This window comes from Acanthaster planci, linkage group LG10 (genome assembly GCF_054643075.1).
Source record: "Acanthaster planci isolate LZ-2023a linkage group LG10, COTS_SCS, whole genome shotgun sequence".
NCBI classification, from domain to species: domain Eukaryota; kingdom Metazoa; phylum Echinodermata; class Asteroidea; order Valvatida; family Acanthasteridae; genus Acanthaster; species Acanthaster planci.
Genome location: NC_141786.1, coordinates 13,159,252 through 13,183,717, shown reverse-complemented (window position 1 = coordinate 13,183,717; position 24,466 = coordinate 13,159,252). Strand labels below are relative to the sequence as shown.

The window sequence follows — 24,466 nt, the reverse complement described above, 5'->3', positions numbered from 1 at the left end:
AAATTACCGACTAATGTATTGCTGTTCAGTTTACCGCACAACTTGGCTGATAATTCGTATAATTTGTAGATTGTTTATGTTATGATTAAATGTTGATCTATTAGAAGGGAGAAAATCCTTCGACTCTCAATAACTGTCTCATTCTCCATTCCAGTATGTCGCTAGTTTCCTTACATAGGACTCTATAATAGGCCTACTTCAATACAGGCAGCCTTTATTAGGCCCCAAAACAGTTGTGCTATGCGTCTCAAAAAGTAGGGTCGGTAGGCCTAGGTCGGATTTTTTTGTTTTGTTTAGGGAACAATCTGTGTGCTGATTGAATGGCATCAACAGGGAGACATCTTCCAAAATTATCTCAAAAAATTATTAACACCTGTCTTAATCCATGTAAACATTTCTACATTCCGCAATTCACAAGAAAATCACACACGATTCACACAGTGCATGCTACTCAGGCGACCGCGACGGAAAACTGGCCAACAATGTCCGCGTGTATCGCGTGGTAAGCGTGCGTGATGCATCTGGACCAGCGGGCGATAAACCTTGTGCCACGAGCAGAACAACCTCAAATTAAACTCATGAACGCAGAAAATACATACATAAATAAGAGACCAAGTTCTGTGAATTGCAGAAAACCTCTTCCAACATCGGTATCTTTTCGACCCGCAGCCTTTGGGGTTGCATCTGTGACGTGTACGGCCGATGTAGAGTGGACTTGCACAGTAACATGTACATGACGTGTTTGGTGCAGACTGGATCTGGTTCCTACATTTCCATCACACATTCTTTGCATGGGCGCGGCGGGAACCAGAGCACCTTTTTGTGCATTGAGCTTGTTTTCACGATCACCACTGCGACAGCGAAACATGAATCGGAACCCGTGAAAATAACGCCTTTTTCAAAAATTGCAAATGCAAGGAGGAAGACATATAAAAACAAGCATTTTAAATATCAAAAAAGATTTTTGAAAGAAGTTTGTGAAGACAGAAAAGACATCAGATTACAACTGGCCCATGCAATAGATCAGCTGGTCCGCCGACTTTTCCACAGGTCTATCCTTGGGCCAGCGGACCACCAATTTCGACCCCTGAAAAGTGGACTGTACTGGTCCAGTCAGGCCCCCAGAAGGCCCAGCTTTATTAATTGGCATCCCTTTCTTCACGCCCGAGAATGATTCTGTCGGCTCCTCAAAGGAATTCCATATGTTGACTCCAGTTTAGTTTAACAATACTCCCCTGACAAAGAACCAAAATAATGAGCTACGCTTGGCTGAGCCGAGTCGAGGCCAGGAGGGTCAGAAGCCCTGCGTTAATGATTGTGATGCTACCTTTTGTTAGAGGATTTGGGCTCACAAAAGGAACTTCTGCTCTCTGCAAGGCCTAGGCTTGGCTCAGCCTTTGAAAGGCTTTCACGCATCAGTCTGTCCGCCGGGCTCCCTAAGCGCTGATAGTGTTCAGTAACTGAGTGCTGATAGTGTTCAGTAACTGAGTGCTGAAAGTGTTTTCTTCCCTCATGTAAGGTTATTGGGGAAATTCTTTTACTGCAAAAAGACAGTCAATTCTTTTCCCCAGTTTCGGATATTTGGTTTCAAAATTCCTATTCAGAGGGTGGATTTTTTTACGATTATTCAGAAATTCACATTTTAGTCTCAAACTGGTAATAATTGATGATATTATGCACAAGTACATGTACTATCCAGATCATTACAAAATATCCAAACCCTGGTTTTAAAAAGGAAATACATGTAAGTCACATTTATTTTCACAGCTACATACATACATGTACAATGTGCATGAATATGTACTTTATGTACTTACTCAAAATTGAAACGTTACTGGTGTTTTCTTACCCCTTGAAAGAAGACAAACATAATGTCAGTCATCTCCTGCTTGACAGTAGCATTAAGTGCACCAAGCACCTGAGCAACAGCCAGGAGTGTAATGTAACTACTAGCTGCATGTTCAGCACCACGCTCAGGTTGAACATTGTAGAATAAGGAGAAGGAATCAATCTGAAAGTGAAACACACATACATGTACAGCAATCATGGAAAATTACAAGAGAAGACATACATGTACATATATGTAGTAAATGCCTTACTAACCAATTACATGTACATAGCCCATCTTTTTTGTCATCAGCAGGGTACATGTATGTACATGTAGCTTGCTACCTCGTCTCGATGTAACATCCATGAGGAGGAGCGCCAAGTAGATGCCAAGATGCCGGTCAGACACATCAGCTAGTGGTTCGTAAGGGGAGGGGGCGACTGGCAAGAACTTGAGGAAAGCTTCCCAGGTCCCAGGATAAGACAAGGCATTTGACATGAGGACACTCACGAAACATCCCTCGAAGGAGATATTTGATAGGAGCATTTTCGAAGAGAGTCAAGCCATCGCTGAAGCCTGAGTGAACAGCCAGCAAAGCTGACCAGTAGTTGCAGATGTGGTAACCTGGAGGCCCAATTGGAACAGATACATGAAGAAGTCTTCGACGGAATTCAAAGGAGTTCCGGTTGGAGAAACATCATGTCTCGCACCCTCTAGTAAAATGTAGTCAGTTGATGTAAATCTTGTAAGTGGACAGCCATCGACCCCAGGCAGAAATTGACGCAGCATCTGCAGAAGAACCGAATGCCCTAAAAGATCATTGGACAACATCCAGCACATCAAGTGAAGATTCTCCAGGGGTGGATGATCACTGACTTGGGCTGATGGAGGGAGTCCCTTTTGACCAGAAGGACCAGCAGTCGTTGTACCAGGAGTCTTGTTAGTCTTTGAAACCACAGTTGGCGAGGCCAGAACGGGACGACGAGGAGGACCCGACATACCAGTAGCTCCGTTCTATCTTGGACAAGACCAGCAGGTGGTGGGAAGAAGTATGCCAGAGGGCCAGACCAGTCAATCTGTAGGGTGTCTTTTGCCCACGCCCACGGGTGAGGGAACCTGGAGTGGAATGTTAGAAGATGGGCATTGTTGGTAGGAGCAAAGAGGTCGAACTGAGGATGCTCGATCTCTGTGAAAATCTGACTGACAACATTCAGATAAAAAGGTCCACTCTGTTGGTCAGTTGTTGTGCTATTGCTGGTTTCCGCTACCGGCATGTGGACAGCTTGAAGGCTGATCCCCTGATCGATCATCCACATGATGAGCTGCCAAGCAAGGGCGCAGGAGTTGAGGAGGGTGAGTGCCAACCTGACGACTGATGTATGCCACTGTCGTTAAGGCGTTGCTCTGGACTTGAGTGGAACAACCAACTAAGTGCTGTCGGGAGTGACAAAGAGCATTGAACACCACTTGCAGCTCTAACACGTTGATATGTTTGCCTCGAGAGGCAGTGTCCTTGACCCCAGAGGCGCGGAGTGGAGAAAGAGAGGCTCCCCATCCGTATAGCAATGCATCCATCATCACGGTCACATCTGCACTTGAAGGGACGAAAGTAAGGCCTGCCCACATGCAAAACGAGGCTGCAGTATTCGCTAAGAAATGAATAATGAGCCTTGTTACATTGTCCTATGTTCGAAGTGGCCGTTAGTATCCTTGAGCTCGAGGAGTATGGCCATATCATTACATGCATGGGAATAAGGTCACTCTCCATGCATTGCAAAAATAGAAAAACTGCAGGTAAGGAGCATCCGAAGACGGAAGTTTGCTCCATAATGTAAGAATCCAGATATCCTACCGGTCCATGTATATTATTCAGCATCCAAATACAAAAACAAGTATTATAATATTCCCACTTTTTCACTAGAACAAAAAGTATGCATGGACAAAATGGTGATATTGACAACAAACTTGCCGAGTACTCCTCTTCGTTTCACGGGGTGCAGTTGAAAAAGCAATCCATTAACAAAAGTGAGTGCCGACAGTAGGTACACTTTTGCCACACCTCGTACCATTCACAGAATACACACTTTGGACACGCCCACTTCAAAGGAACTTGTGTCCGGATAGTAGTCTGATACGTAGTTTATCAGTAGGCCTATAAGCTACATGTATTGTTCAAGTTGCAGTCAGGATTAAGCATGTGTGACCCAGACTCGCATTCACTATACATGTATAGGGGACGTACAAGCAAATGTTGTAAGATAGCCCAGTAGAGTATACAAGTAACTCCTGCACACCTGGATGCCCCAAAAAGTGGACAGCTCAAGGCAGAGACATACGGCCTGAATAAGAAACGTCACCACAATGTAAAAAAAAAAGTTGGTCAAACAGTGTTGGGCACTCATTATTTGCCCAACCTTGGTTAAAGTTACCACATTTCCAACGCTGTTGGTCAAACACTGACCAACAATTGGGAAGAATCTGCACAAGGTTTGGAAGTTGATACTGTATGTACACCAACATGAACCAAAATATCAACCAAAAGTTGACTTACTTTTCCACAGTGCAGTTGTACCCGTACAAGTTGAAAAATTATTATTGAATGAATTTATTAAGAGCAAATTCAATTCAAAAATAAAATGAATGGGCATTCGTGTACTGGATGGAAAAACAGAGCCAGATGTGAAGCCGGAAATGAAGCTCGGAAGCAGAGCCGATTACAAATCCGGGTGAGGATCTGGATGGAGATCCTCACATGGGGGATTCGGGTCAACAGCAAATCACAGGGGGAGTTGAGGTTGACTTGAGGCCGCTAACTATAGTGGATAGCGTCTCCGAGGGAGCGGACTGCTATCAAATTAGATGAAGAAACACCGGTACATCTTACTTAGGTGTAGAGCAAGATTTCTGAATCTGAACCCGGCAAAAAAACCATTAGTTTTTATGCTTCTTATGTGCAGATGATACGGCTAAAGAATGCGCCAGGAAAGCAGCACCAGGAAGACAAATTGATGCATCAACACAGTCTTTAAGGTTAGTTTACAGCCTTACCAATGTCAAAAGAAATAGAAAGTATGGGGGAAAAAGGTTAAGAACACGGTGACAATACTTAAAGACAAGAAAATGAAGAAAATGCAGAAAAATACTCCAGCCCAGCAGAATCAACATTATGTAATGCCCCCGGCAGGAAGTAGTTAAACATACACCGTACCGGTACATGTACAAAAATCAGGTACAGTGTGCAAGCATCCAAACACGCTAAGTTGGTTACAGGAAAGATTCATGCAATGCACATACCTGAGCTGCAGCCACGATAAGTGACTTCTTCTTAAGTGGTTTTGTCTTGCTGGTTGGTTTCAATGTCACCCATACATTATGATCACCAAGGGGATCACAGAAGAGAGCTGATACATGGAAAGTTAATGCCAAAATAAGAAATGGATAATGAATGGTGATTAGCAGGATTTCTTGGAAAGAGTTTTTCAGATCTATTTCTATTTTGCTTCCTACAAAAGTAATTTCTTCTTTATTTTTAATCTACAAAAAGACCATTTGATCTATCGACACACACATGACATACATGTAAATTACCTAAATTGATACAGGTACTGTACATACCGGTACAGTGTAGTACACTAATGATTAAATTGAAGTACCCATGAAAATGCGAGCGAGTACGAGGACTTACGGCCGTTTACGTGCGCTTTCGAGGGTCTCGTAACTGCTCGAAAGGTCTCGCAATACCCCGCACTCGCTCGAACTCGCTCGATAACCCTCGTGTGCACACGTAAATAGACCAACCTTCGAACGAGAGTTTGCGAGGGTTCATTGACCCGTGAAACGACGGCTACTTCCCAACTATGAACCATTAATGTGGACGGACTGTTGATCGGTCGAATGGTAAGATGGAAAAACGACGGTCAACGCGACATGTGCAACTTCGTAGTCGGGCCTGGTATAACGGATTCCTTTTTCAGTGTGACGTATTAGAGAATAGCTTTCGTTATAAACTATCGATATGTTTTGTTCTATATTCCATTAATTAAATAGGGCTTGAATGCGCAGGTAATTAACCATTTTTATCATACAATGTCGTAAATGGTATTCATCGTAGTAGTTGGGTGAATATCCGTCGTGGCAATGAGTTTTTGTGTGTGAGGTTTTGTCCGTGTGTGTGACCAGTGAACGACTCTTGCTTGTCCGTTGAATGTTTACGCCAGCATTTCACGTTAGTTTTGAATTTCGTAAAAAAAAACAGTGTTCATTGTAGTGACTGGGTTTAGTGCCTTCGTCTTTCGTGAAGGAGTTTACACATGTGATTCGAATGGTTTTCATTACGTGTGAGTTTCTAGTTAAGTGAACTTTGCTCAACTCGTACCTAAATGTACTCTTGCAAATAAATTCGTGACCCAATGGTCTCCAATTTAGCGTGTTAACACACAATTGTCACGGCTAAAAGTTTCGTGAATGACTCTGCGTACCGTTATTTAAGTTGGTTCAGATTGTGATTAACTTTTATATTATTCTTTTACAGATACTGGGGTGGATGGTCCTACAAGAGATACCATGTACATGTACCTTCAACTCGGACAATTGTGGAGAAGCTCACATAGATCTTTTTGCTCTGTCTGTTGGCAATTAAATTTGACATTTGAAAGTAGTATCATTGGATCTTTTTTATTTTCAAGGGGCAAAAATACATGTATGCAATTCCCCTTTGTTATTATTTATTATTATTAGTTCTGAAATGTATGAATTTATAAAAAGGAAAAGACTGACAGACACTGTACGTTTTTGTCATCAACGCCACTCTTTGTTCAGGTGCAAATGATCAATTGCTTCACATCGAAATATATGAAAAGGATAGAAAATCCTGTAACTGCACAGCACTGTGGCGAATCCCTAAATACACATTTTTCACCCCAAAGAGAGACCCATTCAATCTTTCGACCCCAAACTTGACGTATGATGTCGGAGACTGATTTCAGGTTATTCCTGAAAATTTCAACACAATTGATAAATTTTTACAAACCCAAATACAGGAAAATGATAAAAAATCATGTAACTGCACAACACTATGGCGAATCCCTAAATACACATTTTTCACACAAAAAGAGAACCATTCAATCTTTTGACCCCAAACTTGACGTATGATGTCGGAGACTGATTTCAGGTTATTCCTGAAAATTTCAACCCAAATGATCAATTGTTACACATCCAAATATATGAAAATGATAAAAAATCATGTAGCTGCTCGGAACTATCACGAATCCCTAAATACAAATTTTTCACCTTAAAAATTGAACCGTTCAATCTTTTGACCCCAAACTTGACGTATGATGTTGGAGACTGATTTCGGGTTATTCCTGAAAATTTCAACCCAAATGATCAATTTTTACACATCCAAATATAGGAAAATAATAGAAAATCATGTAACTGCACAACACGACCCCAAGCCTGAGACAGAGACGAAGTTGAGTACGTAGCGCAGTATCTTACGATCGACTAGACTGTACACACAGCATGAGTTTACATTTAGGTGCATGTACATACGTGCACGTTTAGGTACTAGGTATCAGGTCGACTGGTTTGTGGTCGCACACAGTTTGCAGGGGAGCTGAGTGAAACGTTTCACGCGTGCAAAGATTCCAGTACAATCAATCGGATTCAATCGAACGCTGGGCAGGATGTCGAACCGAACATTAATATTAATAATGGTTGTAACAGGCATGGGAATCTTTCCGGTTGAACTGGAATTCCATTTTTTTCACATTCAAATTTGTGGTCTTCGAGTTCAGTGTAAAAATGGAATAAAATCTGGGAGGTAAGTTTTGGTGGGGTAAATGTTGGTTGACCCATGGTTGACCACGCGGCGTTCAAAATTTCCCTAAAAGTTAGTGAAAGTTGTACGTTGAAATAATTCGTTTACACGACGCTTCGAGACCCTTCGAAGTGTACACAAGGAACTAATTTCGCAGATTCCCACAAAACGTGAATTCTCTGCGTAACCAAAGGCGGGAACTAGTGAAGAGTGGTGTCGCTATATTAGCTCTTCTTGCGCTTCGCCACAGCCACTTCGCGTGAATATGACCAGTGTCCACAAAAATCCGATCCGTAAAAATTAGAATCTTACCTGTTATTGGTTAATTCCTGTCTCATGACTGGCCATTCTACTAATTATCATACAGCATGCAGCCAAGTACAAAAAGGCATGCAAACACTTCCGTAAAAGGAGAAATTTTTAAAAACTGAGAAATGTACTTGAGAATTTTAATAAACTTGCATTTCTTAAATGATTCATGTGAACCTTTTCTTTCATTCAGTCAATGAACTTTTATTTCCACAATACAATCCAAAAAATGTGTTAATGAAATTTTATTAATAAATTTTACATAGTGTCATAGTTTTCACGAAGAGACAATTTTCCCTTCGGATTGCAAAACAAAGGTTTTGAGAAAATCAAATGCTAAGTTTCGTAGAATTTAGCATTCCTTTAAATTCACCAATGCTTCGCCATATGCAATAAGGGATGTTACATGATACAAACCTAACATTTCTAGAAGATAAAGTTGTTTGTTGTTTTTTTACAAAACAAACAACTTTATAAAAAAAAGATTGTTCGTGAAATGTTCAAATCTGTGTGACTTTTGTTCTCTTCGTGAAAACGGCACACACAGTGCACACACACACGTCAGGTGCAACATTGTTACATTTGTTTACATTTCTGGAGTCAAATTGTCTCTTCGTGAAAAATACAAAACCAGTTTTGCCCATGGTTGAGATCTTTTTGCCAATGTTATATCTATGGAAGACAAAATTGTCTCTTCATTTAGTTGAATATTACCTCAACAGGGATCGCCGTGATTTGGGTGATTTCAGTAGATTTGGAGGAAAAAAAATTAAATCAAGTTGTGAACATTGCAAAGCCCAGTTATAAATTAAAACCATAAACATTACAAGAACTGTTTGGAACAATTGAGTCGTCTGCCACCCTCGTCGATTGCCTTGATGCATTCCCGGCGCCAGTATATTTCAAACTGGCCCAGGCCAAGCGACGACTTCTCTCTGACAATGGCCTTGGCGGCATTCAGGCGGACCAGATCGAGCTTCTCCTTTCCCCGCACCCCTTTGCAATTACTTATCTTCACCTCCCTCTTGGAAAGTAATACACGGACCAAAGAAAGTGCAAAATTTGCCTCAGATTGCGCAACATCTGCAAATCCTGCAACGGTATTGTCAACATCTTTGCCGGGGTGCAGGTGACCTTGGGTGACCATGGTTCCTGTATTCTGAAGAACAAGCGAAAAGACAGTTGCGCTGTATTACATGTGTAATCTTGGCTCTTACAAAAGATTTTTATGTTGGTATATGACCTAGTTTTATATCATATAGTGGTATTATTGGTGTTATCATTGAGGTCACACAACCTATTAGACTACGTTTTCTTATGCACTTTTATTAAGAAACCACAAAAGTATTTGAGCCAAACTGAAGTGTGAAGCCGATAATCTTTTTAAGGCACCCTGTTGGCGTTCTGCAATATAAATTAAAGGTAACCTTTCAGAAGCCCATTTCATATTTTACCTGCTTTCAATCATGGCAGTCAATGAAAAAAATGAAAACAGTATTGGTAATTCCACGCAACTTCCATTTAGATACATGTAATACACGGTGTATTCTTTGCAGAGTAACTACAGCAATCCCCGCTATAGTTGATCTCATCTGAAGATATACCAGGCAAGATATGGGACGGAGGGGTACCCCCCCTTACCTGTCCAATCCCTATACACACTGTAGACTATTGTTACCTAGCTCATCCCTCCTAGAAGTCTGTAAAGAATTCCTGAGATTCCGATTACACAATGACCAACACAAAGGCGGGGGTTCTCTCCGTTCCATATCTTGCTTCAAACATGCTTCAAATGTCCCAATAACTTTCTTGAGAGGAAACAATCTGGCAGTCAATGTCACAAGGCTCTCCAGTAGACATCCATCACCCACGTCCTTCTTTAACCACTTCGTGCCGGGGCATTTTTCAATGTTGAGGATGCTGGGCCGGCATGACTATCATTTTTTCTGTTTTCAAAATCCTACAACAATTCATCATTCCATTTAACAGTCGTTAAAAGCCACACAGAGTAATCTTCAGGCACTACTCTAAGTTGACAGGTGACCTTCATTGACGCCCGAATATGTCAGCCAGGCCTGCAGCCTTGTAAACAGAGCCCAGATTGTGCAGTGTTATACAACTGTCCTTTGTTCACAAACCTGGCTCAGTGCACTGCTGACCTCTTTTCAATAGGGGCCAGATTAGCATGCAGCGGTGCTGTGTGGCTCATGGCTGCGGTGGTGGAGAGCTTTTGTCCCCGGTGGTAATCCGCTTGCTCTAAATACCCCCAAACCCTGGTATACGGTTTCAAAATAATGCTGGATTATCACCACTTTTGAGAGCGAAAAAAGGCCGGTCATGCCCAGCAGCCTGGTCTTTTGTTCGGAGAAAGGTCTTTTGTTACAGGGCCCTGTTTCCTTTGTCCGAGTTCGGAGACCACGGCCACACATATAAACCATACGGCTCCGATTTCGGAGTCCCCGGCTGGCAGTGGTTAAACAACACAAAAGGACTTTGACCTGAAAGGGATTATTCTTGCCACGGACTTGGTCGGTATTTGTAAGTAGACGGAGATTAAAGGTAACAAAGCGCAAGGAGCTTCAAGAAGTGAGGGACTCTGCTCCAGCACAAGGTCGCGCTTATTAATTGGCAGTAGGTGGGCCCACTTGCTGCCCAGCCCAGCTTTGGACGTACGCGTCGGATGGTGGACTCTGAGGCGTCGAGTCCAAATATATTTTTGAATATACCAAATACATCTCCGGACATGAGCTCATTGTCATTCTCGTACAAAGTCGTGTACGAGGTTTTCCAGACTTGCGGGGGTTTCTGTAGAAGCAGATCCAGCCCTCTTTGCGAAAGAGCCCCTTTCTCTTACTTTCTTGAGGAACAACCGAACTGTTCGCCGCGTGACTATAGAGACGATCTTTTCTCTCAAAATTACATGAAAGTGATTTTCTTTAGTTTCTATGAATGTTCAGGGCAAATGCAGTTGATAACTTGCAAATTATATTATTAATGGAAAATAATCATGAACGAATAACAGTCTATATCAGGTTTGCAAAGGTATATTGACAGTTGGTATTTTTGTGCTAAATATACACTTATGTCACGCGATGATTTTTTTCGGACAACATGAACCGACGTCCGAGTCCGTTGAGCTCAATAACTATACAGGTTTTTAACCGAGCTACGAGGGACCTCGTTGGAAAATTCCTACCGCATGAATATTGGAATTATTTTTGCTTGAAGACAGATGGTCACAGCCCTCAGAGTTTGCCTCTGCCTTTTATTCAAAATCAGTTTGTCTCTCTAGAATTGAGTCTTAAGAGTCATAAAATCACTAATAAAACTGTATCGATTTTCTCACGGAGATGTTTTTACCATTTATCGCAATGCATGGTGGTGCTGTTTGGCGGAACCAGAGAATCCAGTCTTTGATTAACAATAGTTATTAACGCTAGACTCTCTGAAATCGCACACACAAATATAAAAATGAAAACTTGGATCGGTAGCGTATTTTGAAATTGCCCGATAAACTGCTCAGCCTCCTACATGCATAAGCTTGATTTATTAGACTCGGGCTTTGTTGTTGCGCCTTCATGAAAACACTCACGCACTTGCCTGCATGTCCTCGCGGGCACCAGAACAGAAACGTCTGCACCCATATTTCCACGTAAACACACGTCTGTCCACACCCACCTGTATGTCCACGTAAGCACCCTCAAACGGCTCCAGATGGTCGACTCCGGCAGTCTTGCCTATACATCAGCAACGAACAACCCTAAAATTGACCTAAAATACCCATTTGTCTCTCTCGGTTATTTATTCACTTTTCGGGGGAAAAATATGTGCAGCAGAAATCAAGTAAAAAATCAATGAAGTGTTCGCTCTACAGACTCCTCTGAGCCCCACAAAAAGGACCACTGTGTTTTCCGTAATAAATGGGCCAATAAAGTGTCCAACTAATAATTTCCCTTTGGTGAAGGAAATGTGTTGATTATAACAACGCCACCCTTTCACAAGATGTCACTTTACAGAAAAGTCTTCGCTTTTAAAGGCATCTTCAGACACTTCATTAAAGTGAACTCAAAGAAAATGGGGTTTCACTCTAGTTTTGTTAAATTCCCAACAACCAAACTGCACATTGCTAATAAATTCACATCATTTAAGTGTTGCAACTTGCTCTCTGGACGACGACAGAACAATGCACCTGCAGGTACGGCAGTTCCCAAGGTAGGTATAGAATAATTTACTGTTTCTCTGATTGGTCAATCCCATTCAGAACTTGAGGCAAACAGAGGCGTATTGATTTACAAATCAGTAAAATGTGTCTTAGCCCATTTTTAAATTATTGGTCAACATGTTTCTACAGCTCTTGTCAACAAAACAAAGAAACAGAGGGAAAAAAGAACAGTAGCCGCTTAGAAGACTCCCAGATCCAAAACGTTTCAAAAAAAGAGAAAACAATCCCAGCATTTATGATTTAGTATCAATAACAACGATAATAAATTTAAAACACACCGTTTCTGCCAAAAATTGGCGCCCATGACACCAATGTGTTAGTCCTAGTCTTAGATAGTTACCGGGCCAGTGATTCAACCATTTTTTATTCCACAAAGTTTTCAAGCACCAGAATTTCAAGATCTATGTCTCGCTAAAAGCTACGGAATAAAACGAGCAATCAGACATTGATCAATATAAATCATGTCATTACGTGTACGTTGCTTTCCACGACCACCGTTTCCTGTCTGAAATTTTCAGGATATTTCTACAGAGGTTATGAGATTTTATATTGCACTTCCACCACACTCAGAACGAGCAGGTCTTCCTACCGTCCGGGCCGGACGGTGTCCCGAAACACAATGTACTGGACTTGTATGCACGACGTCAGTGTGGGGGAACCGATTCGCAAGCGGGCCGGCAGACCGGGCTTTCCACCGAGGTCACCCGTTGCGCATGAGTGACCCCTCGTATGCACTCGCTGTTTATTGCACTCGATAGCGCCCGTGTGCGCTCGCTAGCGCTCGTAAATGCTCGCGGGTACCCGCAAGCGCTCGTTACCGGCAGCAAATTTTACGAGGAGATACGAGGGTTTAGCGGAAACTTCGAGCGAGTACGAGTGCGAGGAGTACTTCAATTTAATCATTACTGTACCAGTTGCATGGTCATGCAATTTGGAGTCTATACACGGTACATACATGTACACGATATGTACCGGTACATGTAGATGTATGCACATTTGTGGGCTTTTGTCAAAATATCACCAGAATATGTACAGGAGGTAAAAACCTGAGATCATAAATCTCTCCTTTGTGCATTGCAGAGCTCAAAATGTAGTTTTCATGTCTACATCAGTACGGGTGCCAGCCCTACCGATATTTTTAACCAGTGTCTATATTTCCATATCAGATTACACTGGTCAGGTGTAACTGGGACTCAAGAATATCGTACAAGTATTTTTGGACCCTGAATTTATAGAGTGACCCATGTGCATGTACAGTATGTGTACGGTACGGTATGTACACGTACATGTATTACAACAAATGCACAATGTAAATATGGGTGAGGAAGGGATTTCATGAACATCAGATGTACAATGCAATTGAAAGTTAATATTAAAATGTGAAAATCTCCTATACTTTTGTACACAGCCAAAGAGTAAAAAAGGTGAAATCCAAAATAAAGCTACCGGTAGCTGAAATCAGCTGAAAAGCTGAGAAATCTCACCCCTGCGCAACATCCTGACTGCTAACTGTGTACACATTAATGGACAGTACAATCACTGACTTTTTCTAATAACCAAATACTGGTAACTTGTCACGCCGAACATGCCGAACACAATCTGCAAAAAGGCAAGATTTGCTACACGAAGATACACATACAATTTTAGTTGCTAATTTTATTTATTGGTAGAAAGAAATCTTTAAATAACAAAATATTAGATGTAGTATCTTAATGCAATCATGCAGCCTTTGGAATGGACTCTTCACTGCATAATAGTTGTGTGTCTGGGATCGGTGTATGTATTTTACTGCACCATGCTCCTCGTTTTTGCAAGTTTCTGCATTATTTTAGCAACCTTTCGCACCGCTTTCACAAAATTTCCACACCACTTGCCCACTGTTTTCACACACCAATTTCTTTCACAAGGTTTTGGAGTCTATACACGGTACATACATGTGCACGATATGTACCGGTACATGTGGATGTATGCACATTTGTGGGCTTTTGTCAAAATATCACCAGAATATGTACAGGAGGTAAAAACCTGAGATCCCTTCACGCCACATTTGCAAAAATGTGCCCCATTTTTTGCACAATTTTTGCACTGTTTTCACTCGTCATTTGCCCCATTTGACTGGTTTGCTGCCAATTTGCTGTGACTTTGCTGGGGAAAAGCTGTGGTCAAAATGTGAAATGCAAATGTAAATACAAATGCGAATTCCTTTCGAATTTTTCCCATTTGTTTTTGCAGCATTAACTTTCAAATGCAATGCACATTGTACTGTGAAGTACTGCACATGCATCAATATTTGAGTATTATTTGGTTAGTCTAAAAAAATCAATACTCAGGGAACACACTGAATTAAACAGTGTACCTGCAAGATACAGCAATTTCTTTAACTGTGCATTCAGGCTATACCACAGTAATAAGAGTGAGTATTTTGCAGTGTTCACAAGTCTATTCACTAGTCCCTTCAAAAAGTACATGTATAGTCACAAGTCCCTTGACATGGTCAGTTATATAAGTAACTGGTGTACAATGACAAAAGAATACTTTTGTCACAGCTCATTTGAATAGCTTGTAAATTAGCTAAGATTGAATGACTTGTGATGAACTTGCAGGGACTTGTGATGGACTTGCAGGGACTTGTGATGGACTCAAATACAACACTGGGATTTTGACAGACTTACATGCTTCTAGATTAGTTGTCTGTTGAGTACGTCTCATACATGTTGGTGTATCCTTAGCTCCAAACATGAATGAATGTAACTCAGCGGCACATAATGGATATGGCCGTGGATGACTGTCCACTGGTTCATTGTGATCCTTGTAACACTGCAATATAAATGCATACAGTCATTAGCAAAATGAAAATCTGTTAGTACTGTACATGTATTTCGTCTCTACGCCTGCATTACATTGTCTCATTGAATGATTGCATTTTATGCCTATTTATTTTGGTTTTTTTTCAATTGTTTTTTGCAAAAGCAGGTCTTGTATGACATTTTGTTTACAACGAAGCATGGGTCAGTCTACATGTACCGGTACATGAGCTAAATTAAAGGGCCCAAATAATGACCCTCTATCACTAAGACTACATGTAATGTGAACGTAAAATTAGTGAGGATTGGTTGCAAGACTGCTGTGAACAATGCAGTGTCAACATTGCAAGAAGATGGTTCATATTCTAGTCTGACCAGAAAAGGAGTGGTTTTTGAAGAAAAATTACATGTGCATGTACATGTATGCAAGCATTATGCATTACACATAATCTAGGGTGGCTGGGTTCTTCCTCAATTCAAGTCCTCTGTTTCGACTGGATTCAGTGCAAGAATTCAAGGGAAAGATTTATAAATATGATTTAATTTCACTACTGGTATTTAGAGTATCCACTTCTGCATTTAACATGTATAAAGGTATCAGTGTAAATCTACCGTATTGTACGTGTACCTTTCTTTTCAACAAGTGCCCTTGTACATGTATATCAAGGACATACATGTTTACTGTAAGAAGTGTTGGTTACTCGGCAGTGAAACCAGTAACAAAAGTTTCTTAATCAAGTGAATTTTAATCAAGCATACCATACGAGATTGCCCATGAACACATTCAACAAATTTACTTGCTTTGAAAACAGATACATGTAATTATCCCAATTTATCCTCATTTATGTATAGAAAAAAGTTTAAAAAACAAAGATTGTAATTTGTTGTTTGATCAAAAATTGTCAACCCTGAAGCATCCAAAGCAGAACATTTAATTGAAGTTGCCAAAGGGTCAGAGTCTGGCATCAATAGGGGTGTTTATGGCTTATCAAACCAGTTATGCTAAATGTATTTAGTGTCATTAAGGATCAACAAACAATACACATACATGTACATAGCATCAACATTAAAGCATTAAAACTTGAAATGCCCTCTAAAGCTTCAAAAAATGTGGTTAATCAGTAGCTACGCTTTGGGTTACTTACACGTGCACGTACATGTATAACTCAAGCCAAGTTTACCGTGGAATAAATATATTATTGGGCTAATCCCATAGAAGTGTGAGACTCCAGTAATTTCCTTTGACCATCCATCTCTATCTTTTTTCTTGCCTGCGATTCAGCTTTCAATTCCTCCTTCAATGGCAAATGGACTACCACCTCTGAGCAATCAGCCAGGGGCCGGACTGCAACATTGACAAATATTTCTTTCCAAACCAGTGAGGTATAGTGAATGTTTAATTTAAGAAAGTATCAAGCTTCTCCTCCTTTCACTAACCTGTATCAGGTAATCCACTTCTGTCTCATTGAAGAGTGAAATGATGGGGATGTTAAAATCCAAGAAGTTCATGCCATTCCCAGATGGGTTCCACTCCACATTGCCGGAGTGGGTGCATGTACTGCTACTGTTTTCACTTCCATAGAATCCTTAGCCCCCACAAAAGAAAAACACTGAGTTTTAATGCCAATTCACCTTGATCAATTAACATAATCAACTTACACATGTATAAAATTTTCCTGATTAACATGGAAAATATTGTAATACCAGTGAACAGTTTTGATTCTATTCCTACAAGTACGTGTGTATCATGCATGCACACATGTTAAAGGTGCTGCATACATGTACATGTATAAGGTAAACAAAACAGTTTACAATCATTTTACAAATTTTGCCAATGTTAACTGGAACCCATTGGAGTATTTCATTTACAGTGTATGTGGTCTGGCTTTACTTTTTATTTTCAACAATGCTTGCAAAGTGTATGTACATGTAATTCTACCTCATCTTTACCTACATTTGGAGCACATACATGTACATGTAATATTGTATTACATGTATCAGGGTTACTGTATGTACTGTACATGTACATGTACCAGCCCCATAAACCATTTTTTTTTCAAAAAAGAAAGCTACATGTACATGTAGCCATATGCATGTCAGGCCCACCATATTCCCTCAGTGTTTTTTCTGGTGTTTCAGAAAACACCAGTGGCTACACCTTCAGTCCAGGGCAAACCACTGGTTACTGGATGCAAAATGTCTAATCTGACAGGCTCATGTTACATGTATTATCAATAAAGCATTACAACCATGTCCTTGAGCAAGCACAGGAACCCATATGGTAAACCTGATTGGCATAAAATGGTATATAGTTTAGAGTATACTGAGGCAAGTTTTGTCAAAGCGTATACTCAGCAAATTACACTTGTTTCTCATGAAAATTCCAACACCAGTGATTCGCTGGAAAAAATTTGAATATGCTGGCCTCTCCATCTGATCTGGCACTGGAAAATGTTACTTGTAAAGGTCATACTCACGAAAACCCTCTTCATGGCAAAACTAATCAACTCTTTGACACACCAACATGTTCAATGATCATAACAAAGGGTTAGAGTACATCATACCTCCTCCCTCTCACCCTACTTGCAGCACTACGCAACCACAAGTTGACCAGCGTCCTGATTCGATATGTACATGTGTATGTACATGTACATGTATGTCTGATTCCTTAAGACTTCTTCAGGATGGTTTCAGACCAACTGCTGGTGTTGCGTCACTACCTGGAACATTCTCACCATGTCACACCTTAGCTGTGACCCTTAGACTGTTACAAATGAGTTGGCAAGAGTACACTGGAACCCTGCCAGATGACCCTGAATCTCTGGCCCCTCTTCAAATCAAGTCATATTTCAGCAGCCATGGAGAAACACTGGCTTCAGTGGACAGTAATGATGTCCCTGGCTTTAATGTCCACCTTGAGCATTCTAGATAAGAAGCATCTTGCTCATCTTCAAGACAATAAGAACTGAGGCAGCTCAATGAGATCTTCAAATCTAAGGCAAAGACCAACGTGCGGATGATACCGAAATGGAGCTCTCCACAAACAACCTTTGGCCAACCTACCAAGCAGTCTATTCCATGACTACAACTCTAAAGGAGAGTCATATCACACCATTCATCTCAAAGTCAGACAGCACCACCTGCACATCAACTGAGGAAAGACTTGTTCACTGGCATGAGCACTATAAGGCTACCTGGATGTTGTGGCAACTCTTTTGATGCCCCCTTATTTATCAAGGTACATGTACGTCAAGCCACCAGAAAGCTAACTGGTAAAAACGGCCAGGCCTTAGGTTCTGATATTTGCCGGAGCTTCTGAAGTGTAGGAAGACTACTGTCAGTGTGGCCATTTGTGATCTCTACAACCAGGTCTGGGTCTCAAGTACATGTACATGTAGGGTGCCTGCAGAGTAGAGGGGTGAAATGATAACTTTCGTTTACAAGGGAAAGGGTTCCCAGAGTCAGTGTGTTGTTATCAACTAACCACACTTTTATCAGTTCCCAGGAAGATTTTCTGTCACATAATGTGAGTGTACTCCTCACCAGACTACAACCATTATTGACCTCTGTATGCTGCCCACAGAAGTCTGGTTTCACGAAGGGCCACTCAAATACGGACCCCATGCTTGCTCTACAGCTTCTTTCAGAACTCCATCACAAATTCATGAGGCCTCTCAATGTGGTCTTTCAACTCGATGGACAGAAATAACTTGTGGAAATACGGCATTCAGCACATCCACACTCCTCCTTCACCTCATCAAGGTCCTACACAACAACACAACGTTCAGAGTCCAGATTAACACTGATAAGTCTGAAGCCTTCCTAACACCTTCAGGTGTTTATCAGAGATGCACCCTTGCCCCCATTCTTTTTGGCCATACCAATGACTGGATCCTTGAAAAATGTCAGGAGAGTTGGGAATCACTGAGGCAGCATTCTCTTTACCAACCTGTACTATTCTGATGAAGCAGTTACCTTCACAGACACTCCCAGACTGATAACATTCAAAGCTCAGTGACAATGGGTCTGCACTTACATGTACACTGGGCTTGGACCAAGATCCATGACACTGGCTCAGGCTGCCCTCCTGCTTACATTACTGTGACAGACTAGACAGTTGCGGCAACAGGAAAATTCACATACATGTAGCTTGGCTCTGACACACATTCCAAGAGCAACTCCTCATACTCTATTTCCTTTGGCTTCTTCAACTACGCACCGACTGTGTTCCCTTCGAAAGTCCACGTCTATACCACATGCTTCCTGCTGGAGCTGCTATTAGGCCTGTGCCGGGTACCCGCCCGTCGATTTCAAAACCCGGTTCCATTTTTCTGGGCTGGTACCCGTAAAAAAGTAAATAAATAAGGAACAAACATTCATGCATAAAATGTCTGTGAAATTTCTTACTGAAGGACAGACTTTATGGAAAACCACCGTGCCGATGAAAACCCGGTCCCGCGGTCATACATGTACATGAAACTTGAATTTGGATATCAACAGCTTATTTTGTTACCCACTCCGCCCATTGTACCGCAAGTCGTTTTCCTAGTTCCAGAATTTCCTAGTTCACAAGAGCAAAAAAACCATTTAAATTCACGGGCGATAAGTCACTCGCTACGTGTGATTTTAAATATTTCTTTAAATTGAATCGTCATATAAACCTTTGTATCTAATGTCTGCTTAATCAAAATGACTATTTTAGAGTTTCCGTTTTTGTTAATTTAGCGAAAACTGCAAGCTTTTCCCCCCCTCTCGGATCGCGCGGCATTACCACGCAAAGTCGTTGCGAACTCAACTCCACGGGCGCAGCAGAAATGTATGTGATGTAATGGGTTAGCCAACTGTGCGGCGCGGGGAGGATAACGTTGATAGCTCACTGTACAGTTTAAAAGTCGAGTCAAACCTTACGCAATTTCTACCCTTTTAATTCATTGGAATTCTTATTTTTCATCTGATTTTCTCAAAATAAAAAGATTCTCTATTAGAAAAGCAACTTTTTACAATGGTTTTGGCTGAAAATGGATTTTTCGTGTGGTTACTTTTTATTTGTGAAGACGTTTTTGTCTCGATCCTAAACTGATCCAGAACTAGGAAAGGTATCATCATCACTTTCGTCGATCGATCCTGTGAGTCCAAATATAAAAGCTTAGATTTTGAAAAAAAAATGGAAGTATATCCAAAACACAAAGTTGACTTCTGACCATATTTCACTCTAATTTGAGGATCCGGAAAAATGACTGTACCAAACCTATATGAACAAGAGACCGAAAGAGTTTTGTCTTATGAGGGGGAAGCGCTGTTGATGTACACTTGCATGACTGTATTTGTAACTATCAAACCCTGTCGGCCTAAATGACTTTTGTAAGGAATAAGTAGTGCTTACTGTTTGAATTAAGAGTATTTTTGTCAAATAAAACAATATGAATGAAAATTACTTTATGTCGGGATTGACGACGAAGCGAGAGCGGACTGTGTAATATTCCTGCGGTACAGGGACTCCACGCGGCATGTGGTAAGTAGTGATCATGCACAAATTGTGCGGTTGATCGGCCTGTTTTTATAATCAAAGCACTAAATGTGCGCTACAAACCCAAAGAGTCAGAGAACCAGTTTAGTTAAGTTTTATACCAAGAAATATTCCGTTTCAAAATTATTTTTAAATTAAGCAACTTGAATTTCCTCAGTGATTCAGCGGAACTGTGGATGAGGAATTGACCAAAAAAGCAGGAATGATTTTTCTGTATGTACTAAAGCATTTCAAATCCAAGTATTTTTTCATTCGAAAAAAGGAAATGTTGACAGGTGCAAGTCATAATACAGTCGGCCAATCAAATATCAATTGTCTAAGTACTTATGCATTAAAATCTCGACAATTTGAACCTCAGGGGAATGGAGTTATCCTGGAAAAAGTATTTATAAAACTAAACCACTTCATCGTGGTACGTACCTTCGTGTGGCAAAACTTTCGTATCGCTTAGTCATTTAACAACGTGAAGCGCTGCTATTTTTTCACTTGGGCTTCCTTATGTGTGGTCACATGACCTTTCTTTTTACGGTCACATAGCTGCTGCAGTGTCAGCGATTGGACTACTTGAAGGGGACTACAATTGGGCCCGCGTTGCAATCAGGTTAGTTTCAGCATCTTGAAAGCCAGGATTACACAGTTGCAGCTACGTTGATTTATGCAACGTGCTGGTCCTCGTCAGAAAAAAAATGAACTTGCGATGACTCCTGACCCTATATAGACTTCCGATTCTTTCAACACCGTTTGAAGCATTTTGGTGGCGTTTTTTTTTAATCAAAACTTCAAAATAAGTGGATGTAATGGTGTGGGCATTGTTCCAGTTACGGTGGTATTTTTGTACATAAAACTCTAACCCGTGACGTACATAGCACTGATCTGGTCCGCACGTGACACGACCAGCGCTCACCATTTGTGCACGCCATATGCGTTCATGTGTCCGTGGTCATGCAGCATCCGGGACATTTCCTTTGAGCGTTTGCAGGTGCATATATCATGTAGGTGGTTTGCAGCTCTGTTCTTTTTGCTGGCGTTTCCAGTGAAGATTTGTTTTTCTGTTTCATACACCCACAAAAAATTTGCAAACTGAAAAAGGTAGGAGAGATTAACTCCGACGTTTAGAACAATGTTCTGCTTGCTTCCTATGTACCAAAAAGAACCGTGTTTCAGGCACATGATCCACCGGGTGGCGCGTAATGCCATTTGTTATTAGGCGATCTCTTCTCCGGGTACCCGATGTAACAAAAAACGGGTACCCGGTTCTAAAAATACCCGCAAATGTACACCCCTAGCTGCTATGTGGATCAGAAAGCTGAACTTTGCTCAAGGATAACCATAGACTCTAGACCTTCCACATGACATGTCAACGGCACATTCCTGGGGTCCACGGTTTGACTTTTCCACCACCATGGCCATCTCACACGAAACAAACTCGGAGGACATCCACTTCATCATTTCAAAGCAACACTGCTCTCTCTTTGGGCACATTTACCGCCTACCGAGAAGTACTCTAGTTCAACCTTGACATATTTTTTTCGACTACCACATCGGTGAAGCAGCAGAAACCAGAATCCCAGTGCATGCAGACATAACCAAGAAAATGTTTGCGCAATGCTCACACTCAATCAGAAAAAAAAAACCAACTATGGACCACTTCATTCTAAAAGACTATGTACAGTTATAAAAGGACTCTTGTATTAACAGTGCTCTTATTAATAAGGTTCAACTGTACTTCATGGATTTATTGAATAAATTTCAATGATTTAGTCATTTCTGTATAAAGTGAGGTGCTTAAACATTCTGCATACTTTCAAATCTGCTGTTATGTACTCACTCTGTAATGAAATTTGTTTCACTTACACTGTACCATCAGCTGTTTTAGCCATTGCGTTTGACAGCTTGGCCTCGGTTCTTGTCGGGCCGGAGGCATTGCCATTTTTTTTTCATAACTAGCAAGAAACTTCTGTGGAGCATGGAATCTCATTTTCTTTTCCCCATCCCCCCATCTTTTCTTTTCCCCATCAGTATGATCCAAATCTGGCACTTTGATCGGTGTCCATGTTACCCACAAAACTACGGCGTAAGACACGTACATGTATGTTGGGCCTGAGTAGCTGTGCAGCCAGTGTCACACCGAAATGCGCTTCCAGAGCTACGGCTACATTAGCATGTCCCTCCGTATTTCCAATGAGCGCAGGCCAACACCTAGCCCTAGACAGTCGATAAAATGCTTTCAACTGTATGTTGTCATATGGACGTCAAGGAACCAAGCATTATTTTTGTAAGCTGGCTTACAAGGGCACCCTCTGTTGCTCATTTGGTCTCTATAAATATAGATTTGGCATTTTGCACTACATGTGTATATTGCATACTTTTTGCATTAGATCTCGTACCAGCGTATCTAAATGTCAAAATGCGTACATGGTACGCAAAATACGTACAGGTTGGCAGGTTTGTATCACCCTTAAAGGAACCAGGAAATAAAAAATCTATATTTCTATTTCCAGGTTCCTTTAACTACTTAACCACTCGATCATCGAGCTAGCTGGATCAGCTGACAAGCTTTTTTCCTTCATGACGATTCCATGCAAATATTTGTATCCCTTGTTAAAGTGTGATTACCTCCAGGCAAAACTTTTAATTCTGAAAATGTTGTTTTCAAGTTCATATTCTTCTCATCCTACGACAGATTGAAGGTAGGCTTGGGCGGTATTGCCTTTTTCGATACCACGGTATCCATGAAAAAATACCGCGGTATTTACTAATACCCCGGTATTCGTTGCAGAAGGCAGTGACGTCATCAAATAGCAGCGGTGATGCTGGCATTCAAAGGCAAACCACAAACAACACTAGGGGCCAGCATAAAAAAGGGTTTTTAACGACACAAAACCCCCTAAACTTAATAACTATTATAATTTATCTGTCCATTTGATGTCAAATAAAACTTATGTTTTAAAAAAAGGACGGCGTTTTAAATACTGATTTGTTGCTCCGCGATATATATCTGTGTGGTCACTCGTACATGTTTTATTCCTCCAAGCTCGTACGGTGTCAAAATCTGCACATGTGTGGCAGTCAAGTTGGTACTCACTGAGACAGTGCGTTATTGTAATGATTACATGCGGGTCACCAGTGGCTGCTCCTTTCAGCTGCGCCCTAACACTGCGCGTGTGCAATGGTACGGTGGCTTTCAGAAAACTCTGCGACGTGGCAGTCGACTCTTATTACAAAATCGGTTGTAACAAAATTCCGATTACAAGCACAAATCTGAGGTCCTGGTGAAAACGTGCATATTTATTTGGGAAGAAAATATGTTACAGCGAAATAGCATTGTACGGAATTCTTGGTACAACGAAAGGTTTTCGTGACTCCGTTGCCTGAAGAACCATTCTTGGCAACCCATTCATAAAGCGTTTGCGAATTGCGGTGCTGAAAACGTGTGCGGTGCACCACACTGGTTCCCGCAGAGCGGAACCGTTGCCAATGAAGGCATGATGGAAATGCGGCAAGCAGTCAATGTACAGATTCTGCCAAAAAGGGTCGTACGTTCCACTACATTGAATGCAGCTCTATAGTTGCAAGTCGAAAAACACTGCCGTCACAATTTTTTCCGCGGGTTCATTTACAAAAAAAATGATCTCATGTCTATGTTTGCATTTTCTGTGTTTATGAATTTAATTTGAAGTTGTGCTGCTTGTACTCAAGCAAGCGTGCTTCCACAAAATTTCCAGTCGTGCAACACAAGGCTTATCGCACGCACGCTTACAACGCGATATACAGACATCGGTTGCCAGATTCCTGTCATCATGACACGCATAGTGCACGATTAAAAAATCCATGATATTTTACATTCATAACACAAACACCAAAACAAAAATTCCCATCCCATTTCCGATAAAATACGCCCCAAATAAGTTCGCATGACTATTCTCGTATCTCAAGAGTCCAACTAATCGCCCAAAAC

The 24,466-nt window shown here is 41.2% G+C and overlaps 1 protein-coding gene across 2 annotated transcripts in view; it reads right to left on the bottom strand.

The window, feature by feature from the left end:
• The window catches only part of LOC110990783 (nicastrin-like), a 93,551-nt gene that overhangs the window by 43,749 nt on the left and 25,336 nt on the right, over positions 1-24,466 (bottom strand). For both annotated transcript variants that reach the window (XM_087142531.1, XM_087142530.1), the window contains exons 5-8: positions 16,419-16,567; positions 14,850-14,994; positions 5,123-5,229; positions 1,850-2,011 (exon numbers count right to left, since the gene is read on the bottom strand). In XM_087142531.1, coding sequence (XP_086998657.1) covers positions 1,850-2,011; positions 5,123-5,229; positions 14,850-14,994; positions 16,419-16,567 — 563 coding nt within the window. The remainder of the gene's footprint in view (positions 1-1,849; positions 2,012-5,122; positions 5,230-14,849; positions 14,995-16,418; positions 16,568-24,466) is intronic.